At 54.4% G+C, this 17,301-nt stretch overlaps 1 protein-coding gene across 2 annotated transcripts; it reads left to right on the forward strand.

The window, feature by feature from the left end:
* Nucleotides 1-840: 840 nt before the first annotated feature.
* On the forward strand, nt 841-12,758 carry HTR3A (5-hydroxytryptamine receptor 3A; the record flags this gene model as incomplete). Of its 2 annotated transcripts, none has more annotated exons than XM_079786873.1 (9): nt 841-915; nt 2,901-3,044; nt 4,058-4,102; nt 5,861-5,970; nt 7,190-7,359; nt 9,673-9,833; nt 10,192-10,402; nt 10,508-10,729; nt 12,460-12,758. In XM_079786873.1, 9 exons carry the CDS (start codon nt 841-843, stop codon nt 12,756-12,758), a joined length of 1,437 nt encoding a protein of 478 aa, XP_079642999.1. The 2 variants fall into 2 exon arrangements, with proteins under 2 accessions (XP_079642999.1, XP_079642998.1); XM_079786872.1 differs by having other exon boundaries at nt 841-907; nt 2,878-3,044.
* Nucleotides 12,759-17,301: the final 4,543 nt, after the last annotated feature.

Raw genomic sequence — 17,301 nt, forward strand, 5'->3', positions numbered from 1 at the left:
AGGACATTACAGAGAATGTACACCAAAGTCTGAATGGTGGCTGTCCCTGGGCTGTCAGTACTCCCGTGGATGATTTCCATTTTCCTTCATTTTTCCCACAATGAGGATGTATTGCTGTTGTATTTTAACTATGCATATTTACTTTGTATAATAAAAATATATAAAATAGTTATATAGCCTAGAAAAAATTGCATTGTATAAATACATATGTATATTATATCTTGGCTCTTTAAATATGAATATTTCGATGAGGGCAAAAGGGCAGTGGAGACTCCAGGTCCCCTTTTTGTCTGCAGAGATGCCCAGTCGCCTGCCTAGCGAGGGGCCCTGTGTCACCCTGCCGAGCAAGAGAATGGCCCTCCTGCTCCTCCCACCTCACCCACCCAGCCCAGCCCAATGCTAGGAAACATACTTGCCGTGGGACATACATGAAGGCAGCTGCCTGGAGCACCTCCCAGCAGACAGGGGCTCCCGCGGCCTCCGGTCCCCAAGTCAGTCCTTGGGGAACTGCGCAGGGCACCTGGCAGAACAGAAGGACTGAGCCTCGCTGAATGACCCAGCTTGTCAGCCCCCCCGCCCCTCAGTGGTTCCATCCCCTCCCCTCCCACCCTGAAACCTGATTCAAATGAAGGATTGATTGCAGGGACACTTGGCAGCTTCCCAGCCTGGTGGCTCGGGCAGCGTGGGCAGTGCAGGGCTCAGCCTCAGAAGTGCTGGGAGCAGCCCGGAGAGGCAGGCCGGCGGGGACACGAGGCCGGCAGAGTGCAGACAGGCTGGCCCTCGGCGGGGCTCTCCCTGCCCGCCCGCCACCCCGAGGCGCCCGCGCCGAGGAAGCTCGCCATGCTGCTGTGGGCCCCGCAGGCGCTGCTTGCCCTGCTTCTGCCCGGGCTCCTGACTCAGGGAGAAGGTAAGGCGGTGGTGGTGGGGGGGAGGCGGTATTGGGAAACACGGAGGACGTGGCTGGCCAGCTACCGAGGGGCGGTAGGGGGGGCTCGATTCCTGCCAGGGTTGAGGGACTGTGGGGTTTGGAGTGGGTAAGGCTGCAGGAAGTCAGGCTCTCACTCCGAACGCGGATGCGAGCATTTTGAGGCTCTGTGCCTAGCTGGGAGGTTGAGGCTGAGCCCGGGTGACAGCAGGGCTGCTGAGAGGGGTGCAGCGCAGCCTGCTGTGTGGGACACCTGTGGACGGGGCAGGAGCGAGGTCTCTGCTCTTTGCCCTGCCCCTGAACTCACCGAAGGAGAGCTGCAAGGCCCTCTTGTTCTCAGAGGGAATGCTGTGGTCCGGAGGGGAATAAGGTGCTCTGGTCACACAGCTGGTTAGCAGCAGCACCGGTTTTGTTGCGTGGGCTCTTGAGGTCTCTGTCTCCCAAAGTTTGCTTCCGGGGCTAGCCTCCCATAACACCAAACCCCTCTCTGCATCCCCACTCATCCTTTCCCGCCTCCCCAGTGGATACGGGTGTTTTCCTCACAAAAGGGTCGTGTCCTCTCGCTGCAGACAATTTTCATTTATCTTAGACCGTTTTCTCGTCATCCAGAGCTGGGCTGAAGCTGGGGCCAGGGTACGTTAGGGTGGACGGCGGCCGGACACGATGCTTTTCCTCCCGAGAGCTGGCACTGGGGAAGCTCAGCAGGAGGAGCAGGCCCGGCTGCAGGGGATGACTGGTCCGGGCTGCCCGGGCTGAGGAGCCCTCTGACTCCCAGAAACGGCCTTTGCTCTGACCCATGGGGCCCAGACTGGTCCTCTCCAAACTGGCCCGAATCCCAGACAACAGGCTCTGGGCTGTTGCTGCTGTAGGGAGACACAGAGGACTCTGGGTTTGAATCAGTACTATGCTAACTGATGTTACTCCAAAGGCAGCCCTCCATGCATGCTCTCCCATCTCCCCTCTCCCTACTCGTCTCTGTCCTGAGGGCAGCTGGGTGTGTATCAGGGACAGGTGGCGAGGGGCAGGAAGGAGACTCTGTAGGATCGATTTGTTGTGCAGGTTGCGCACACAGAGCCAGGCCCCGAGGCTTTCAGCCTGGACCCCGGTCCTCCCTCTCCCACACTGTTTCCACCTGCATGTTTCTTGGCACCTTTCAGGAAGTGCTTCTGCTGTTTCCCAGAAGGGCACCTGAGGCGCACGTGACATCCCAGAGGATGGGGCTCGGGCCTAGGAGTGGGGCTTTCTCCTCACCATTGGGTCTTGGCAGGCCTCCTGTGCTGGGGACAATTTGCCTCTGCTCGCTTCCTCCACACCTCCCCCCAGCCCTCTTCCTAACCCTAACAAATTGCCCACACAGCACCCTGTGAGGGACCCGGCAACCTCCCCAGGAGTTTGTGCGCCCGGGCAGGTGGGGCGGCGGGCTTCTTGGGGTGGGTTTTGCAGGAGGGAAGAGGAGATGTCAGTGTTCACTGGATGCCCTCTTCTTCCTTTGTCAGTTGCAGGCTGGGGGCCAGGAGCTGAGGGGCTATACGGTCACTGACATCTGACCTTGACGGAGGCAAACCCTCACGCAGACCTCTGGGCTGAGGAACTGTGCACTGGGGGCCACTTTTTTGTACCCCTCTCACCTCCCAGGGCCAGCTCCCCTTCACTTCCCGGGAGTCCCCTGACCAGAGCCTGTGGCCTCCTTCAGACCTCACCTGTCTTATGTCACCTTCCTTCCAGTCCGGCTCCCTCTCTCACGTAAATGAGTGTGTAGGTTACCCTTATGAGATGGCACCTTTGAACTTGGGGAGGAGTCTGCAGACACAATGGAAATGTCCGTGGTGGGGCATCTGGAAGCTTTGTGAGGTGGGACTGGTGAGGGCACTTTCCGTTTCACAGCTCCAAACCAGGGCGAGAGGCCCTGTGGCTCCGGCTTGATGTCCACTTGGAACTGTTCTCCTTCCCAGCCAGGCGCAGGGGTGGCCTCCAGGCCCATAACACCTCCAGGCCCGCTCTGTGGCGGCTGTCGGATCACCTCCTGACCAACTACAAGAAGGGCGTGCGGCCCGTGCGGGACTGGAGGAGGCCAACCACCGTCTCCATCGACGTCATTGTCTATGCCATCCTCAACGTGGTGAGGGCTCAGCCCCAAGATGCCCCTAACTCAGAGGTGGGAGGCCCTGGGCACCTGGTGGACATTCGGGTACCAGACAGGTTGCAGCACCCCTCATGTGCAGAGCTGCCCAAACCAGAAAACTGGGGCCACCTTTGCGGCCATCCCTCCCACACTCCTGCAGCCAGCGGGCCACTCACCGTATCATGTTACCGCCTCCCTGTGCGAGCTGTGTGAGGGTTCAGATTGTCCTATTCATCTCTATGCCCTGGGTCACACAGGTCCCTGGTACATGGTGGGTGTTACTCAATGGCTGTTGAAGAGTTCATCACAAATCAATTAATTGATTCCTCCGTTAATGACAGTAGTAGGTGGAGTTCACTGCCCAGCACAGGAGGTTGGACACTGCAGAGATAGGCAGAAGGCGACTGCGGAGATGCTGAAATGGGGCATTGTGCTGTGTTAGGGTGGGCGGGAACTGACATCAGTCTTCACTACAGGCCATGCGGCTGTTTGGGAAGGGAAATTGGGGATTGGATAGGAGGGAGGGAGAGCGATGAATTTTTCACTCTATGTGGCTTTGTACCTCTTGACTTCATTCTAGGATAGGAGATAGATATAGATATATAGATATATATAGATATAGATATAGATATAGATATACACGATATTGTTAAATATGCTTTGTATTATCTTCTATTATGTTATATTATCTTCTATTATGTATATCATATTTGTACAATATAGATAACATAATAGACATATATAATATGCATGGCATAATAGAAGATAATAGAGGGTATATATACTTACATGCACATATAGTTTAAGAATAAATCACTGAATTTCTTTCTAGCTGTATCCTAGTAAAAGACCAACTTCTCCTGGCTGGCCCCTTCTCCTTGCCCCTTTGCTTCACCCCCACTTCCCAAGGAAATGGGGACACAGAGCAGCAGCTCCTTCTGGGGTTTGTGTGTGCAGAGTGGACCCACAACCCACAGGGCCACCTGTGCGAGCTCCCTTTCCTTTCCCAGGACGAGAAGAACCAGGTCCTGACCACCTACATCTGGTACCGGCAGGTGAGCAGCCCAGCCCTTGGCCTCCTGCCTCATTCCCTGGCCTGGGACTTACCCTTCCGGGAAGGGACCCGTCACCTGGAGCATCAGGGGCCTGAGATGAGGAAGCCTGGACTCCCCTAGCTCGGGGCTGGGGATGGAGGGGGGCGGAAGGCTCGGTGGGGGAAGTCCTCTGGACCTGCTCTGGGTCCTGAAGTTCTCCATGGAACCCCCAGCAAGTGCGTGTCCCACCTCTCGATCGAACACCTCCAGTGACTGGGAGCTCAGGGGCAGCCACTCCACTCTCACGCAGCTCGAATGGCTCGCAAGTCTTCTTCCTATTAAGCCAAATTGAACAACAACCAAATTGGGTGATTGAAACAGTCTTCACGCCGTGGCTATTGCCCACCTCTTCCAGCTTCTGGCAGGCATTGGTCAGGCGCTGGCGTGTGGAGTCTCTGAGGCCCCAGCAGCAGTTCTGGCTTGGAGCTGGTGGGGGAGGACAGGCAAACAGGGCAGGCTGCTGTCCACCGTGTGTCCTAAGCTGGTAGCCCCCGGGGCCCCAGGTACCTGGAGAAGGTGTCAGAACAGAGGGGAAGTCAACAACGTGGCTAAAGAGAAGGGGACAGGGACATGAGGACAGTTCGTTGAGGTCAAGCCTGAGAGACTCTGGGGACACGCCTGGCAACGTGGGTCTCTGTTAAATCTCTCCCACTCTTCGTGAGCACCCCACCACAGCCAGTTCGTGGGATAGGAAGTGGGGGTGAGGAAGAAGCCAAATGCTGGTTCCTGCGGTACCGCTCACTTTCTGCTTCCGCGAGATCCCTAACTGCAGAACACTCGCTGCCTCAGGGAAGGGACCCAGTGGGCTTCCTGGAGCTCTCTCCTGGGACACCATGGCCAGCTCCCACCTCTGCACCTCTAGGGTCACTTGTCTGCCCCAGCAGTGAGGGCATGCCAGTCTACTACGTGCTATGGGGCTGGAATTAGAGACACAAACTAGATCAGGCCCTGCCCACTATGAGCTCACAGACTGGTACAGACCACACACACGTGAGCAGACAATTCCATGCAACCAACACAGCAGGCAAGATGTCAGCCATGAAAACACAGAGGAGGCACATGAAACCCGCCAGGGGATGGGGTTCCCAGAGGTTCTTGGAGAATGGAATAGACAGGTGCCTTGGTTAAGTCTAGAAGGATGAGTAAGACTCACGTTGATCAAGAAGACAGAGATTGCCATACAGTTATCAGTGATAACATAGTCTATTAACTTCCAAAGCATTCCACTCGCTATTGAGTATTCCAGACCACTCCCACTGACCCGCCATCTTTTTTCCCAGGCCTTCAAAAAGAATGTGAAATGTTAAAATATGTATATCGGTTAGATCAGCCATTCTGTCAGGATAGTGGAGAATGCATCGATCAAAACTTAAGAGTAACCATCTCTACCCTGAGAGGTGCATGTTATCATCCACACTTAACATTTGTACAGACCAAGACCAAGAAGCTGTGGTCTCAGATCCCTCCGTTGGTGGCTAGGGGATTCAAAATGTTAGCCATGCCAGACTGCTGTCCCTGCGAGGCTGCGTCGTATTTGCATGTAGGAAGTGCGTGGGCACAAAGGTGGGGGACTCTCGGGTGCTGCTGAGTGACTAGGGTGCCACTGACACCCAGATTCCCCCAAGAAGATGCCTGCCTTTCTCCTGGGCACTGAGAGGTGGAGTTGGCCTGCGCTGGGGACGACCCCGCCCACCCTAACGGGTCCTGCTCCTTCCCTAGTACTGGACGGACGAGTTTCTCCAGTGGAACCCCGAGGACTTCGACAACATCACCAAGCTGTCCATCCCCACGGACAGCATTTGGGTCCCGGACATTCTCATCAACGAGTTGTGAGTACCGCCTTCTGGTGCTGGGCGGCCAGGTAGCTGTGGGCTGGGGAAGGCAGGGGCAGGGAGCCGTTTGCCATGCTCCACCCAGACTTGTAGAGCTGTGGGTAAAATTAGCTTGCGCCCAAATTCCCTGCTTTTTCTTTTCTTTTTAAAAACTCTGTGCTTAATGGTGAAACTCTGCACTTCTTGATCCCAGGGCCCTTTGCTGGGGAAAGGAGGCCAGTGGATGAATTCACATTGTTATAATAGTCGAATGAGGGACGGCTGCATTTTTAAAGGGACAGTAACGTTAGTGGAAGGAATGAAGTGCTGGCCACTGTTCCTGGCCACAGGGGAGACTTGAAGCTGGGAGACACTCACATTTCTCAAGTCTCACCTGTGCCTGACCCGCCACAGATTGCACCCTCAGTCCCACTAGCCTTTATTCTCAGCAGCCAGTCTCTCTGGCTTGGCCAGCATCCCTTCTCCCCACCCTCAGGTACCCTCTGGCTGAGGGACGGGTGGGAGGAGGAAGTGGAGGGGCCGGTCACCCTCTGCCAGGACCCATTGCATTGCCCGGCTCCTGGAGTGCCAGCCACACTGGTTTTCATGAGAGGCAGTCGACCAGGAGCCACGTGCCCTGCATCGCTCAGGCTGGAGGGATGCGGGAAATTCCAGTTTCTGGCTGAATCGGTGAAACAGCTATAGTCTTGAGTTCTCCACTCTCAGCCTGATTCCACGGAAACCCGCAGGCTCAGGGCCCTGGGCCCAGGCCTCTGCATGCTACAGTGGTCACTTTCTGCCATGTGCCCCTTCTTCTCCATGACGTTTCTAGTTCCTTTTCCTGCAGAGATGATTCCTCTCACTTCACAGGGCTCCTAGCAACGGGAAGCCAAGAGAAGCCCGAGTCAGGATGGAACACACCAAGCCTGCCCATTGCCACCGGGCGGGCATCCTGGGAACTGAGCTCTGCCCAGCCAGTGGGTGGCAGTGTAGGAACAGCTGGGCATGCTTCTTAGGGTCCGTGGCGTTTGGGGTCCAGGGATCCTTGCCTGCTTTTTTGGCTAGGTTGCCAAGGAATGCATGGAAAGTAGTGTTGATGGCAGGTAAGGAGGCCTAAGAGAGACAGGAAAGCTGTCCTGCTGCCCTAGCCCCTCCCGGGGTTTCTTTCCCTGCTGGGCTCTCAGAGACCCTCAGACTCCAGGCTTGACCTGCTTCTTGACCCCTCTTCCCTGGCCAGCGTGGACGTGGGGAAGTCTCCAGATATCCCGTATGTGTATGTCCGGCATCATGGCGAGGTCCAGAACTACAAGCCCCTCCAGGTGGTGACTGCCTGCAGCCTCGACATCTACAACTTCCCCTTCGATGTGCAGAACTGCTCGCTGACCTTCACCAGCTGGCTGCACACCAGTGAGTAGATGGGCTCTGGAGGCAGGGGCGCAGGCTGGGGCCCGGGGCACTTGAGTGAGGAGCACATCCCGGATGCATCTTCCTTATCCAACTTACCTACCACACTTTTCTTCCTTCCTTCCTTCCTTCCTTCCTTCCTTCCTTCCTTCCTTCCTTCCTTCCTTCCTTCCTTCCTTTCTTTCTTTCTTTCTTTCTTTCTTTCTTTCTTTCTTTCTTTCTTTCTTTCTTTCTTTCTTTCTTTCTTTCTTGGTTAATCCTCACTGGAGGATATTTCCCCCCTTGATTTTAGAAAGAGTAGAAGAGAGGGGGAAAGGAGAGAGAGAGAGAAGCATTTATGTGAGAGAGCCACACCAATTGGTTGCCTCACCAATGCACCCCAACTAGGGCGGGAACCTGCAACCCAGGTACGTGCCCTTGACTGGAATCGATGCTCTAACCCCTGAGCCATGCCGGCCAGGGCGCCACTTATAGTCTTAATGTCACTGAGCCTGTTTCTTTATCCTCCAAATGGGATTAACTGGTTGCCCGGTGCCTCCCTCTGTCATCATACCAACTGACCGAGACAGTGCAAACCGACTGCAAACACTCAGCAGGGCCCGTTCTTTCCCAGGGTCACTCACAGGAGTGGCACGCCATGTCTCTCAAAGCCCTCACTTCTCCTCTCCACTGATGCACTCTCCCCTAATTCAAGCCAACCCGATCTTGTGCCCAGGTTTCTGCAGTAGCCTCCTAGCGGGTCCCCCTCCTTTATTCTTGTCCCCCTCCAATTCATGCTCCTCAGAGCAAATGGAGACCTTATTAAAATGCAAATCTGCTTAAGACTCTCGGTGGCTTCCCAATGCTCCCGAGACAGAATCCAAATCCTTCCTCTGGCCCATGGGGCCCTGGGCTGGCTGCCCACAGCCCATTCCTCCAGCCCCTTCTGCGTGCCCCTGCGATCTGCTGCAGCCCAGCTGCCTCCTTCCCAGCCCCCACAGGCCTGTGCTTTCCCCTAATCACAGCCTGCTTCCCCTCCGAGGCCACCTTGCCTTCCTTCCTCTCCTGCTTTCCTTCTTGTCCCCCTCCTGCCCCAGCCACACCTGGGTTGGCCAACTCCTCTGCTCACCTTCGAATCACAGCTCAGGGGCAGCTCCTCGGGGAAATCCCCTCTCAACCCCCCAGACTAGCCATCCCCAAACCCCAATGTACAGCCTCCTGTTCGTCTTCCCACGTCTATTGTGTTTGTAAGCACTTGTTCAATGTGCACTTCTCTACCAGATACACACGAAGAGAGGGCGGGGCATGACTTCTGCCCACCACTGGGTGCACAGCACGGTGCCTGGCACAGAGAAAGGTGCTGACAAACACATTGAGGGGGTTCACGCTAGGTGCTCGCTGAGGTCTAGTGAAGTGAGCATCACTTTACTGCAAAACGGCATCCTCCACGACATTCTAATTTTGACCCAAACCCACAATTACAAATGATCTTTGACCTCTACCCTCATTCCCAAACTCTTCACCAACTCCCCACACCAGGACTTACCGGCTTTCAGCAGAATAAACTTCATATAATATGCTCTTCCAGATCCTCTTCTACCCTTTGCCTCTACACACATACATACACATCTATGGAAAGTGCGTGGAAATTATTCTACGTAGATCATTTATGCTACTGCTACTGGATTCTTTTTACTCAACAGCAGATCTGGGACATTTTTCCAAGTTAGTGAGCATGTGGATCTCCCTCACAAATTCCGACCGCCGTAGAATATCCCGTGGTCTGGATGCATCAGAGTTTGTTCAGCATTCTCCTGATTCATGGACACGTCAGTCACTCCTGCTGCTTGACTGCAGCGGGCGCTCCTGTGCTCTGGTGCCCACGTACATCTGTTTCTTTAGTAGAGACGGAGGCGCTCAACTATTGTTCTGTAAGCAGGGGTTCTGCTTGCTTCCTAGTTCAGGTGGCTTTCTGCCGGTCAAGGTGAAGAGTATTGACTTTTGTTTATTTCCTAAATAGGTAATATAACAAAAGAACCTAGAAAGGTGTGTATGTGTGTGTGTGGCGGGGGGAAGGGCTTTCTAAAATATGGTTTGTTGGTTCTTTGCATTTTGCTGCGTGATTCACTTCATACTTCCTTCCCCTCACTCCAGGCCCACTGTACAGATAGGTACAGTGTGCAGCTACCTCATTGGGTAGCTGAGGAAACTGAGGCTGGAGATGAAGAGCTGAAGCGAGCTAAGCCTTGTGGGTGCGCCACCCGGCACTCCACCATCGCAGGCTCTGGCATGCCGCTGGCGTGGACTCCAGCGCCGGCTTGCTTTCCTGTCTCCCAGTCCAGGACATCAACATCTCCCTTTGGCGCCTGCCAGAAAAGGTGAAGTTCGACAAGAGCGTCTTCATGAACCAGGGCGAGTGGGAGCTTCTGGGGGTGCTGACCCAGTTTCGGGAGTTCAGCATGGAAAGCAGCAGCTGTTATGCAGAAATGAAGTTCTACGTGAGTGGGACAGGGAGCGGGTGTGGTTAAAATAATGAATAGAGCCACTAGACCGGCACACCCAGGTAGACTTGAGGAGACATGGGGGAGAACCACCGTGGCCCTGGCCCAACGGCAGGGTCACGCTCATCTCCTGGAACTTCAGCGAGGTAGATGGGGCAACCGCTGAATTGTCCCTCCCTTATCCTAGCAGCCATAAGCCTGGATCCAGAGGCAAAATGTGGGGTCTGTCCATGTCCTTTTCTGAGAAATGCAGGTTGAAAGCTCGACCAAGCAAGGGGGCTGGGATGGGGGGCGGTTCCTGGGCACAGGGCCTGTCTGCCCCAGGCCTCCCCCAGAGCTCTTCTCCTGGTCCCAGGTGGTCATCCGCCGGCGGCCCCTATTCTATGCGGTCAACCTGCTGCTGCCCAGTATCTTCCTCATGGTCATGGACATTGTGGGCTTTTACCTGCCCCCAGAGAGTGGTGAGAGGGTCTCCTTCAAGATCACACTCCTTCTGGGCTACTCTGTCTTCCTGATCATTGTGTCCGACACGCTGCCAGCCACCGCCATCGGCACTCCCCTCATTGGTAAGGCCTGCTTCTGGGGAAGAGCTCGGTGTGGCCAAGGAAGCCAGGAGTGGACCCTCCCACCTCCTCTGTGTCTCCCTCCTTCCCCCTTCCCGGGGTGCACAGGTGTCTACTTTGTCGTGTGCATGGCTCTGCTGGTGATCAGCTTGGCTGAGACTATCCTCATCGTGCGGCTGGTGCACAAGCAAGACCTGCAGCAGCCCGTGCCTGCCTGGCTGCGGCGCCTGGTTCTCGAGCGAATCGCCCTGCTGCTTTGCCTCGGGGAGCAGCCAACTTCCCATCGGTGCCCAGCTGCCTCCCAAACCAGCAAGACTGATGACTGCCCAGGTGAGAGGGGAAGGGGAGTCCCTATGCAGGGGCGCTTCCAGCCTGGAGGTAGACGTGGGGCGGGGGGGGGGGGTGGTGTCTCTGGAGGACGTGCCCAGGAGCTCGGCATGGCCTGGGAGGTGGGTGCTGTCCTGCATGTGGCACCCACGCACCACCTCACTGGGGCAGCCTGAGTGTCCATCTCGCTGCACCTGCACATGCTCATCAGCCTGGGTGTGGACAGAGATGGGGCAGGACGCAGGGTGCAGGGGACCCACTGAGGAGTTGCCACAGCCACCATTTGCTGGTGGTCGTGCTGCGTGGTGTGTTGGTCTGTCTCTTGAGCACTTTGGGCCAGGCATGTGCAAAGCATTTCCTGTGGGATCACAGGTAATCCTGACAGTGACCCATTGGATTTTCATTCTCATTTTTCAGTGAAGCTATCCGGACCCGGGCTGTTGTTTGCTGAGAGTTTTTTTATTACTGCTTCTATTTCATCAGTTGTTATTGGCATATTTAGGTTTTCTGATTCTTCCTGATTCCATTTTGGGAGACTGTGTGTTTTTAGGAATTTGTCCATTTCATCCACATTGTCCTCATTCTCATTTTTCAAGTGAGAAAACAGGGGTACAGTGAGACCAACTAGCTTGCCCTAAGTCACAGAGCCAGGAACTGGTCAAGTGTGATGTGAAATCAGGCCCATCTGACTAAGCTGGTGTTTTAACCACTCCACCCCACTGCACTCCTCTTTGTCCTCCCTTCTGGCCAGAGCCACGCCTTTTACAGATGTTTCGTTAACCTATGACCATCTCCTAATGAACTCATGAGCTAGAGCAGCAATTTTCAATTTTTCCATCTCATGGCACATATAAACTAGTCACTAAAATTCTGCAGCATAGCAAAAAAATGTATTTTTTGCAGATCTGAAAAAAAAATAGGTATACTTTTGATTCATGCACACTGAACAGCTATTGTGTTGGCTATTGTCATTTATTTTGTGTGTGTTTTTTTAATCTAAGGGAAAAGAGGTCAGTGCCCTTGAGTAAACAGCCAGATACTGCATATTTTAAAAATTACTGTGGCACAGTTGAAAATCTCTGAGCTAGAGCACCCGCCTGATGCCTGATTTCACTGCTCACCTGGCGAAGGCCGCCATATCTGCAGGTGTGTTTTCTGGTGCAGAAGGCCTCGGAGTCATGGAGAGGAGGGCATCGAGGCAATAAGACACAGTGGAGAGGGCAGTGGATTCAGAGCCCAGATATCTAGGCCTCGATGGCCTTGCTATTAAATGACGCTCCAGCTGTGTGACCACAGGCTAGTTTCTTACCCTCTCTGAGCGTTAGCACCTTCATACAAAGAGTGTGGGTAACAATTCAACCTCCTCTGCCAGTCCATGGGCTGTTGTGAAGCGCAAATGAAATACTAGTAGGGAATATCAAAGCTGGGGAAAGACCATGAGTTAAAAAAGAAGTGCATGGGAAGGATAAACACCAAATCGGATGTTGGTGACTTGGGGAGGGGACAGAGGATGTGACTAAGAAGAGGTATACAGGAATCTCCCATTGTGTTGGCTTTCTTAATTTGCTTAAGTTGGATGGTGGGTACACAAATATGTAAGTTACTCCCAATGCTCTTTATGTCTGAGATTGCTCATAATAAAAGCTTCTTGCAGGCCAGAGAAATGTAAGGGACAGTGTTCAGGCCAGCTGGCTAGACCTCCTCTCTTGCCAACGCTCTGCCCCTTCTTCTAGACATGGGGAACCACTGCGGCCATTTGGGAGGACCCAGGGACTTGGACAAGATCCCGAGGGGCAAAGACAGCCCGCCCCCACCGCCGCGGGAGGCCTCCCTGGCCGTGCGTGGGCTGCTGCAGGAGCTGGCCTCCATCCGGCACTTCCTGGAGAAGCGGGAGGAGAGCCGAGAGGTGGCCCGGGACTGGCTGCGCGTGGGCTCCGTGCTGGACAGGCTGCTGTTCCGCATCTACCTGCTGGCGGTGCTGGCCTACAGTGTCACCCTGGTCACGCTCTGGTCCATCTGGCAGTATTCCTGATGAGTCCAGCCGAGCGAGGCTGGGGGGATCTCAGGGCTCAGGGGGTGCCAAGGATGTTCTCAAGTCACATATACAGCTCCATCCCTGTTTCCAATGCCAATTGATCTCAGCAATCCCGAAGCGGGGCCTGAACTCTTCTCCCAAAATCATGGAATCCACGATCCTAACTACCTCCCCCACCCCCACCTGCCATGATGGCTTTAAAACATTGTCTTAGATCAGAAGAAATTCATGCATTTCCTAACTTTACTCTATATCTATGCAGTAAGCCTCAGTTTCCCCACTGGCACCTCCCTAAATAAGGCACTTTGGAATTCTGCTCATCTCCCTCAGCCTTGTTTTTGAGATTGAAGGCCAGCCAACTCTCTAATATACGGGCCTGATAACTGCTTTAGGTTTATCCGACACTAACGTCACCTTCTTCACCTCACCTGTGACCACTTCCCTGAACACTCACGTTTCATCAGATGGTGGGGGTGGGGTAATAAAATGCGATAAGTCCCTAACCTCTCTTCTTGACCATTTGTCAGAGCTGTGTGAGGATGAAGAGGTTTAAAGTTACTGGTGAAAGTGAGGTTGGAGAGTATCTGTGGTTTCAGCTGTTTGGTGCTTCCTGTCCCCAAGGAATGGTGGCTGTTATGAAGAAGAAATACTAGGAGGTGGGATTTAAAATGGGAAGGTCAGGACCGTGAACAGAGCAATGGAGAGGTGGGGAGGGGGAAGCTCAGCTCTTGATCTCTGGCAAGATGCTGGACGGACCCAGCGTCCTCCCTGAGCGAGGACCCTGCAGTGCAAATCAGAACATCAGCACCACGGCCAGCGCCAGCAGGTTTGGTTTTTGAAAGACAGAAAGCTCTGGTTTGAGATTGTGTCTCCTTTTGCTTTTTTAATTGCCTTTGGGAACTCCCAGCGGCCAGCCACTGGCACGTCCACCAGCAAGCAGGACCACGAGGGAGGCAGGCAGAAGGGTGGCCTTTGATCTTGTGGCTTCCTCTCCCAGACATTGGGGTTCAAGACATGCTGAGCGGCACCCCAACTCTATCACTCCACCCACCTAGCAGGCATTCAGAGGAGAGGATTGCCAGAGCCCACCGAGGTGACCACCTCAGTGTCCTCCATGGACGCCTGAGGCTGGCTCTGCCGCTCTCTCTCAGTCCAGCGCACCCCTCTCCCTGCCTTGGGCTGCTTGTCTCTCAGGGGAAGACGTGTGGACAGGGACTGAACACACCAGGCTGGCCAATTAGAAGGGTTCAGTAAGAAACACCTGAAGCTATGCCTTCCCTTGACCCCACACTCTGCAGTTCTAGTTAGTAGACCATCCTGGGCAAAACCTTGGGGCCTCATGTCTGGAAGAGCCTGAGGCTGAGGAAGGGGGCTTGTCTGGTCCGGCTTCTCTCGGCTTCTCACCCCAGGTCCCCAGCGTGGAGCAAGAACTCACAGAGGGAGAACTGCCCTCCAGTTCTCCCTTCATCCGATACTTCCATCCAGGCATGCGGGCTTTGGGATTAGCTAAGGGCTTTATGTTTATCCTTGTTTTGTTGGTGGGTAGGTATCAGGGTCTCCCAACAAAAAGCAGGAGATTGTGGGGCTGGAGAGTTGCCCCACTCACAATGGTTGCTTCCTGATGAGTAGAGACGGCTCATCCTGACGCTCCCAGGATGGTCCCTGCAGCAGCACCTCAGAGCCTGGTCTTGGGAAAGAGCTGCTCACTGCACTTGGACTTGCTGGGCCAGTCATGCTTCTGGCACTGTTGATGCCCCACTGGTCAGGTCAGTAAGAGGGTGGCTATTGACAAAGTGTCCGACCAGAGAGCTAGTGAGACACTAATCAACCTATTGATTCCTCATCTCTCCCTCCCCATCCTTCACCCACAATCGTTGGAGCAACAGAGCCCAGCACTGCGGCAGCCAATTAACCACCTTAAGAATGAGCTGCCACGTGTAACATCTTCTGCTCCACTAGCCACAGCCAATCAGCTCATCGATCCCTATCCAGGCTGTGCTACCCAGGGATGGGAAACTGAGGCCAGGGCCAGGGAATCCCAGGGCACTAACTCTTGTCATCAGTATTGACCTTGGACTTCTCCCAAGGAGACCTTCACCCTGCCCGGGACATGAGAAGGCCCAGAACAACTCTCCCAACTGTTATATTTCCCGGAATCTGCTTCCTTCCTCCTCCTGAGAAGCTTGTTGGTTCTCCATCTCATCTCTACTCCTTTCTATTCACATAGGAAGACTCCCCGCTCTCAGCCGCCTTTTTGCCTTTCCCACTTACCTGCTTTCCAAAACCTGTCAGTTCTACTCAAAAGCTCCCATTAAAGGTCTTGGAAGTGCCCAGCCCTCTGTAGTGCTCCAAGCAGCGGAGCCAGTGGCCCGTATCCCAAGAGGCCTCCTTTCCCACTGGAAGATGGCAGCCTCGCTCAGTGATCCAGGGCCCCTCGCAGGAGTGGTCCAGGGGGAGTGGCTGAGCTCGGAGTTAGGAGATGGGCTTAAGGGCGATTTCCCTGAGAGAATAGGAGGACAAGCGGCCTGAGGGGGGGGGGGGGGAGGGCGAGCTTGAGGAGAGGTGTTTCAGCAATCCCCAGCCAGATTCTCCTCCCTCCCCCATCGCCCTCCAGCCTCCAAATCAATACATTTGGAATCTAATCTAATAACAGAGATTTAACGAGGGAATGATGCGTGTGCAGCGCCAGGCGCTTTGTCTCTTCTTTGAAGCGGCAGCTGGGGCCCATTATCGGGACAATGCCCCATGCTAATCACTCCCCTCTCCTCCGAGGGTTGGGGAGGGGCGGTGGGCAAGAGAGGGCAGCTCCTCTCCTGATTGGAGGGGAGTGCAGGGGTGAAAGGGGGAAGAGGTGGAGAGGGGTCTGGACGCCCCCACACAATTGTCTTGACCTGACACGCACTCACTGGCCTCCTCCCCCAGCCACACTGTCCACCGGGCAGTCAGGACGGGGAGCCAGCAGTGCACGCCAGCAGCAGATAATTGCCTATCAGCTGCAGCCCAGTGGCTGGGAGTGGGGTGGGCTTTGCTGCTTTTTTTTCTTTCCTCTAACTTGGTCCTCTATAATTTAAGCTCTCCCATGAAGGCCTGTGATTGGCCAGCCCTGACTGCATGGTTGGAGAATTAAACCCTGGTTTTAGAGACCATGAATACCCTCTCTGAAATAGAAGCCTGCTTCCACATCCCCTATCTCTTCCATCTAGGACCTGACCAAAAACAAAAAACTCACCCCCCCCCCGCCCCCCATGAGATGTTCTAAATTATCATCCCAGCGGCCAGAGTGAGAGAAAGAGACAGAACTGTGGCCGGTCCGTAGCTGTGGGCCAGCTCTGACAAAAGGCTGCTCACACTCCCCAGTGTATGCAGGAATGTCAGATTCATGTCCAGGTGGCTGTGTCCGCGATTATTCAGAGAGAACCCCCAGGCACCTCTGAACCCCAGGAGCCTCTGCTTCTGAGTTACACGTGAACTTCCCAGCCTTGGCTACAACCTGCCGAGAGGGCACTCCTCTTCCCCGCTCCGCGCCTGCCCCTGAACTGCCTGCCTCAGCAGCAACGTCAGTCCTTCCAGAAAGGCTTACATCTCGCCCTCTACTTGATGTACAAACACACAGAACTCCAGGCAACGCACCGTTGCCTTCCTAGCTGGCCAAGCTGCTGTGACACGGACTCCGTGCCCGGGGCCCAGCAGCAGAAGAGTTTCCTCCTGCCCTGGCTGGTTTGGCTCAGTGGATAGAGCGTCGGCCTGCAGACTGAAGGGTCCCGGGTTCAATTCTGGTCAAGGGCACATGCCTGGGTTGCGGGTTCAATCCCCAGTGGGAGGGTGTGCAGGAGACAGCCAATCAATGATTCTCATCGTTGATCTCTCTCTCTCTCTCTCTCTCTCTCTCTCTCTCTCTCTCTCTCTCTCTTTCTCTCTCTCTCCGTCTCTGAAATCAATACAAAATATATTTTTTAAAAAAAGAAGAGTTCCTCCTCCTCCTCCTCCTCTTCCTCCTCCTCCTTTTGCCAGCAATGGCCTAATAAACCCTTTCTCTTAAAAAGACGTTCAGCCATGAAAGTTCAATTTTTTGTTTAACAGACCTTATAAATGGACTTGACCTGCAGGAGGAGGTGTGTAGGTTAGACTGTAGGAAGAACCTCCTGATACTCATATTCCCGACATGAATTAGATTGGGACTCCGGAAGGAAAGGTGTGGAATCTCATTTCCCAGAAGCCTTTAGAAGGGAAACCTTTATTTAGGTTGGGAAGGGGCAGACCAGGTTGGAGAGAAGACTTGCCTCAAGTCCCACTACTACACTGGGCTTGGGAGGGCGGGCGCTCCAGAGCTTGGACCTCTGAGGTTTGGCCACTCTCATTCCTTTCTGCAGCACATTTATTGGGAACAATATAAGAGTGAGCTACCCAAACGTTGGATTTTTCTCCCATCACATGCTAGCTGTGAAACCTCGGACGAGTACGGAGTCTTCTGTGCCTCAATCCTCTCACCTGTCACAGGGCTATCACATCAGCACCTGCCTCATGGGCGGTGCGGGGCATC

This window comes from Cnephaeus nilssonii (genome assembly GCF_951640355.1).
Source record: "Cnephaeus nilssonii genome assembly, chromosome: 13".
Lineage (NCBI taxonomy): Eukaryota > Metazoa > Chordata > Mammalia > Chiroptera > Vespertilionidae > Cnephaeus > Cnephaeus nilssonii.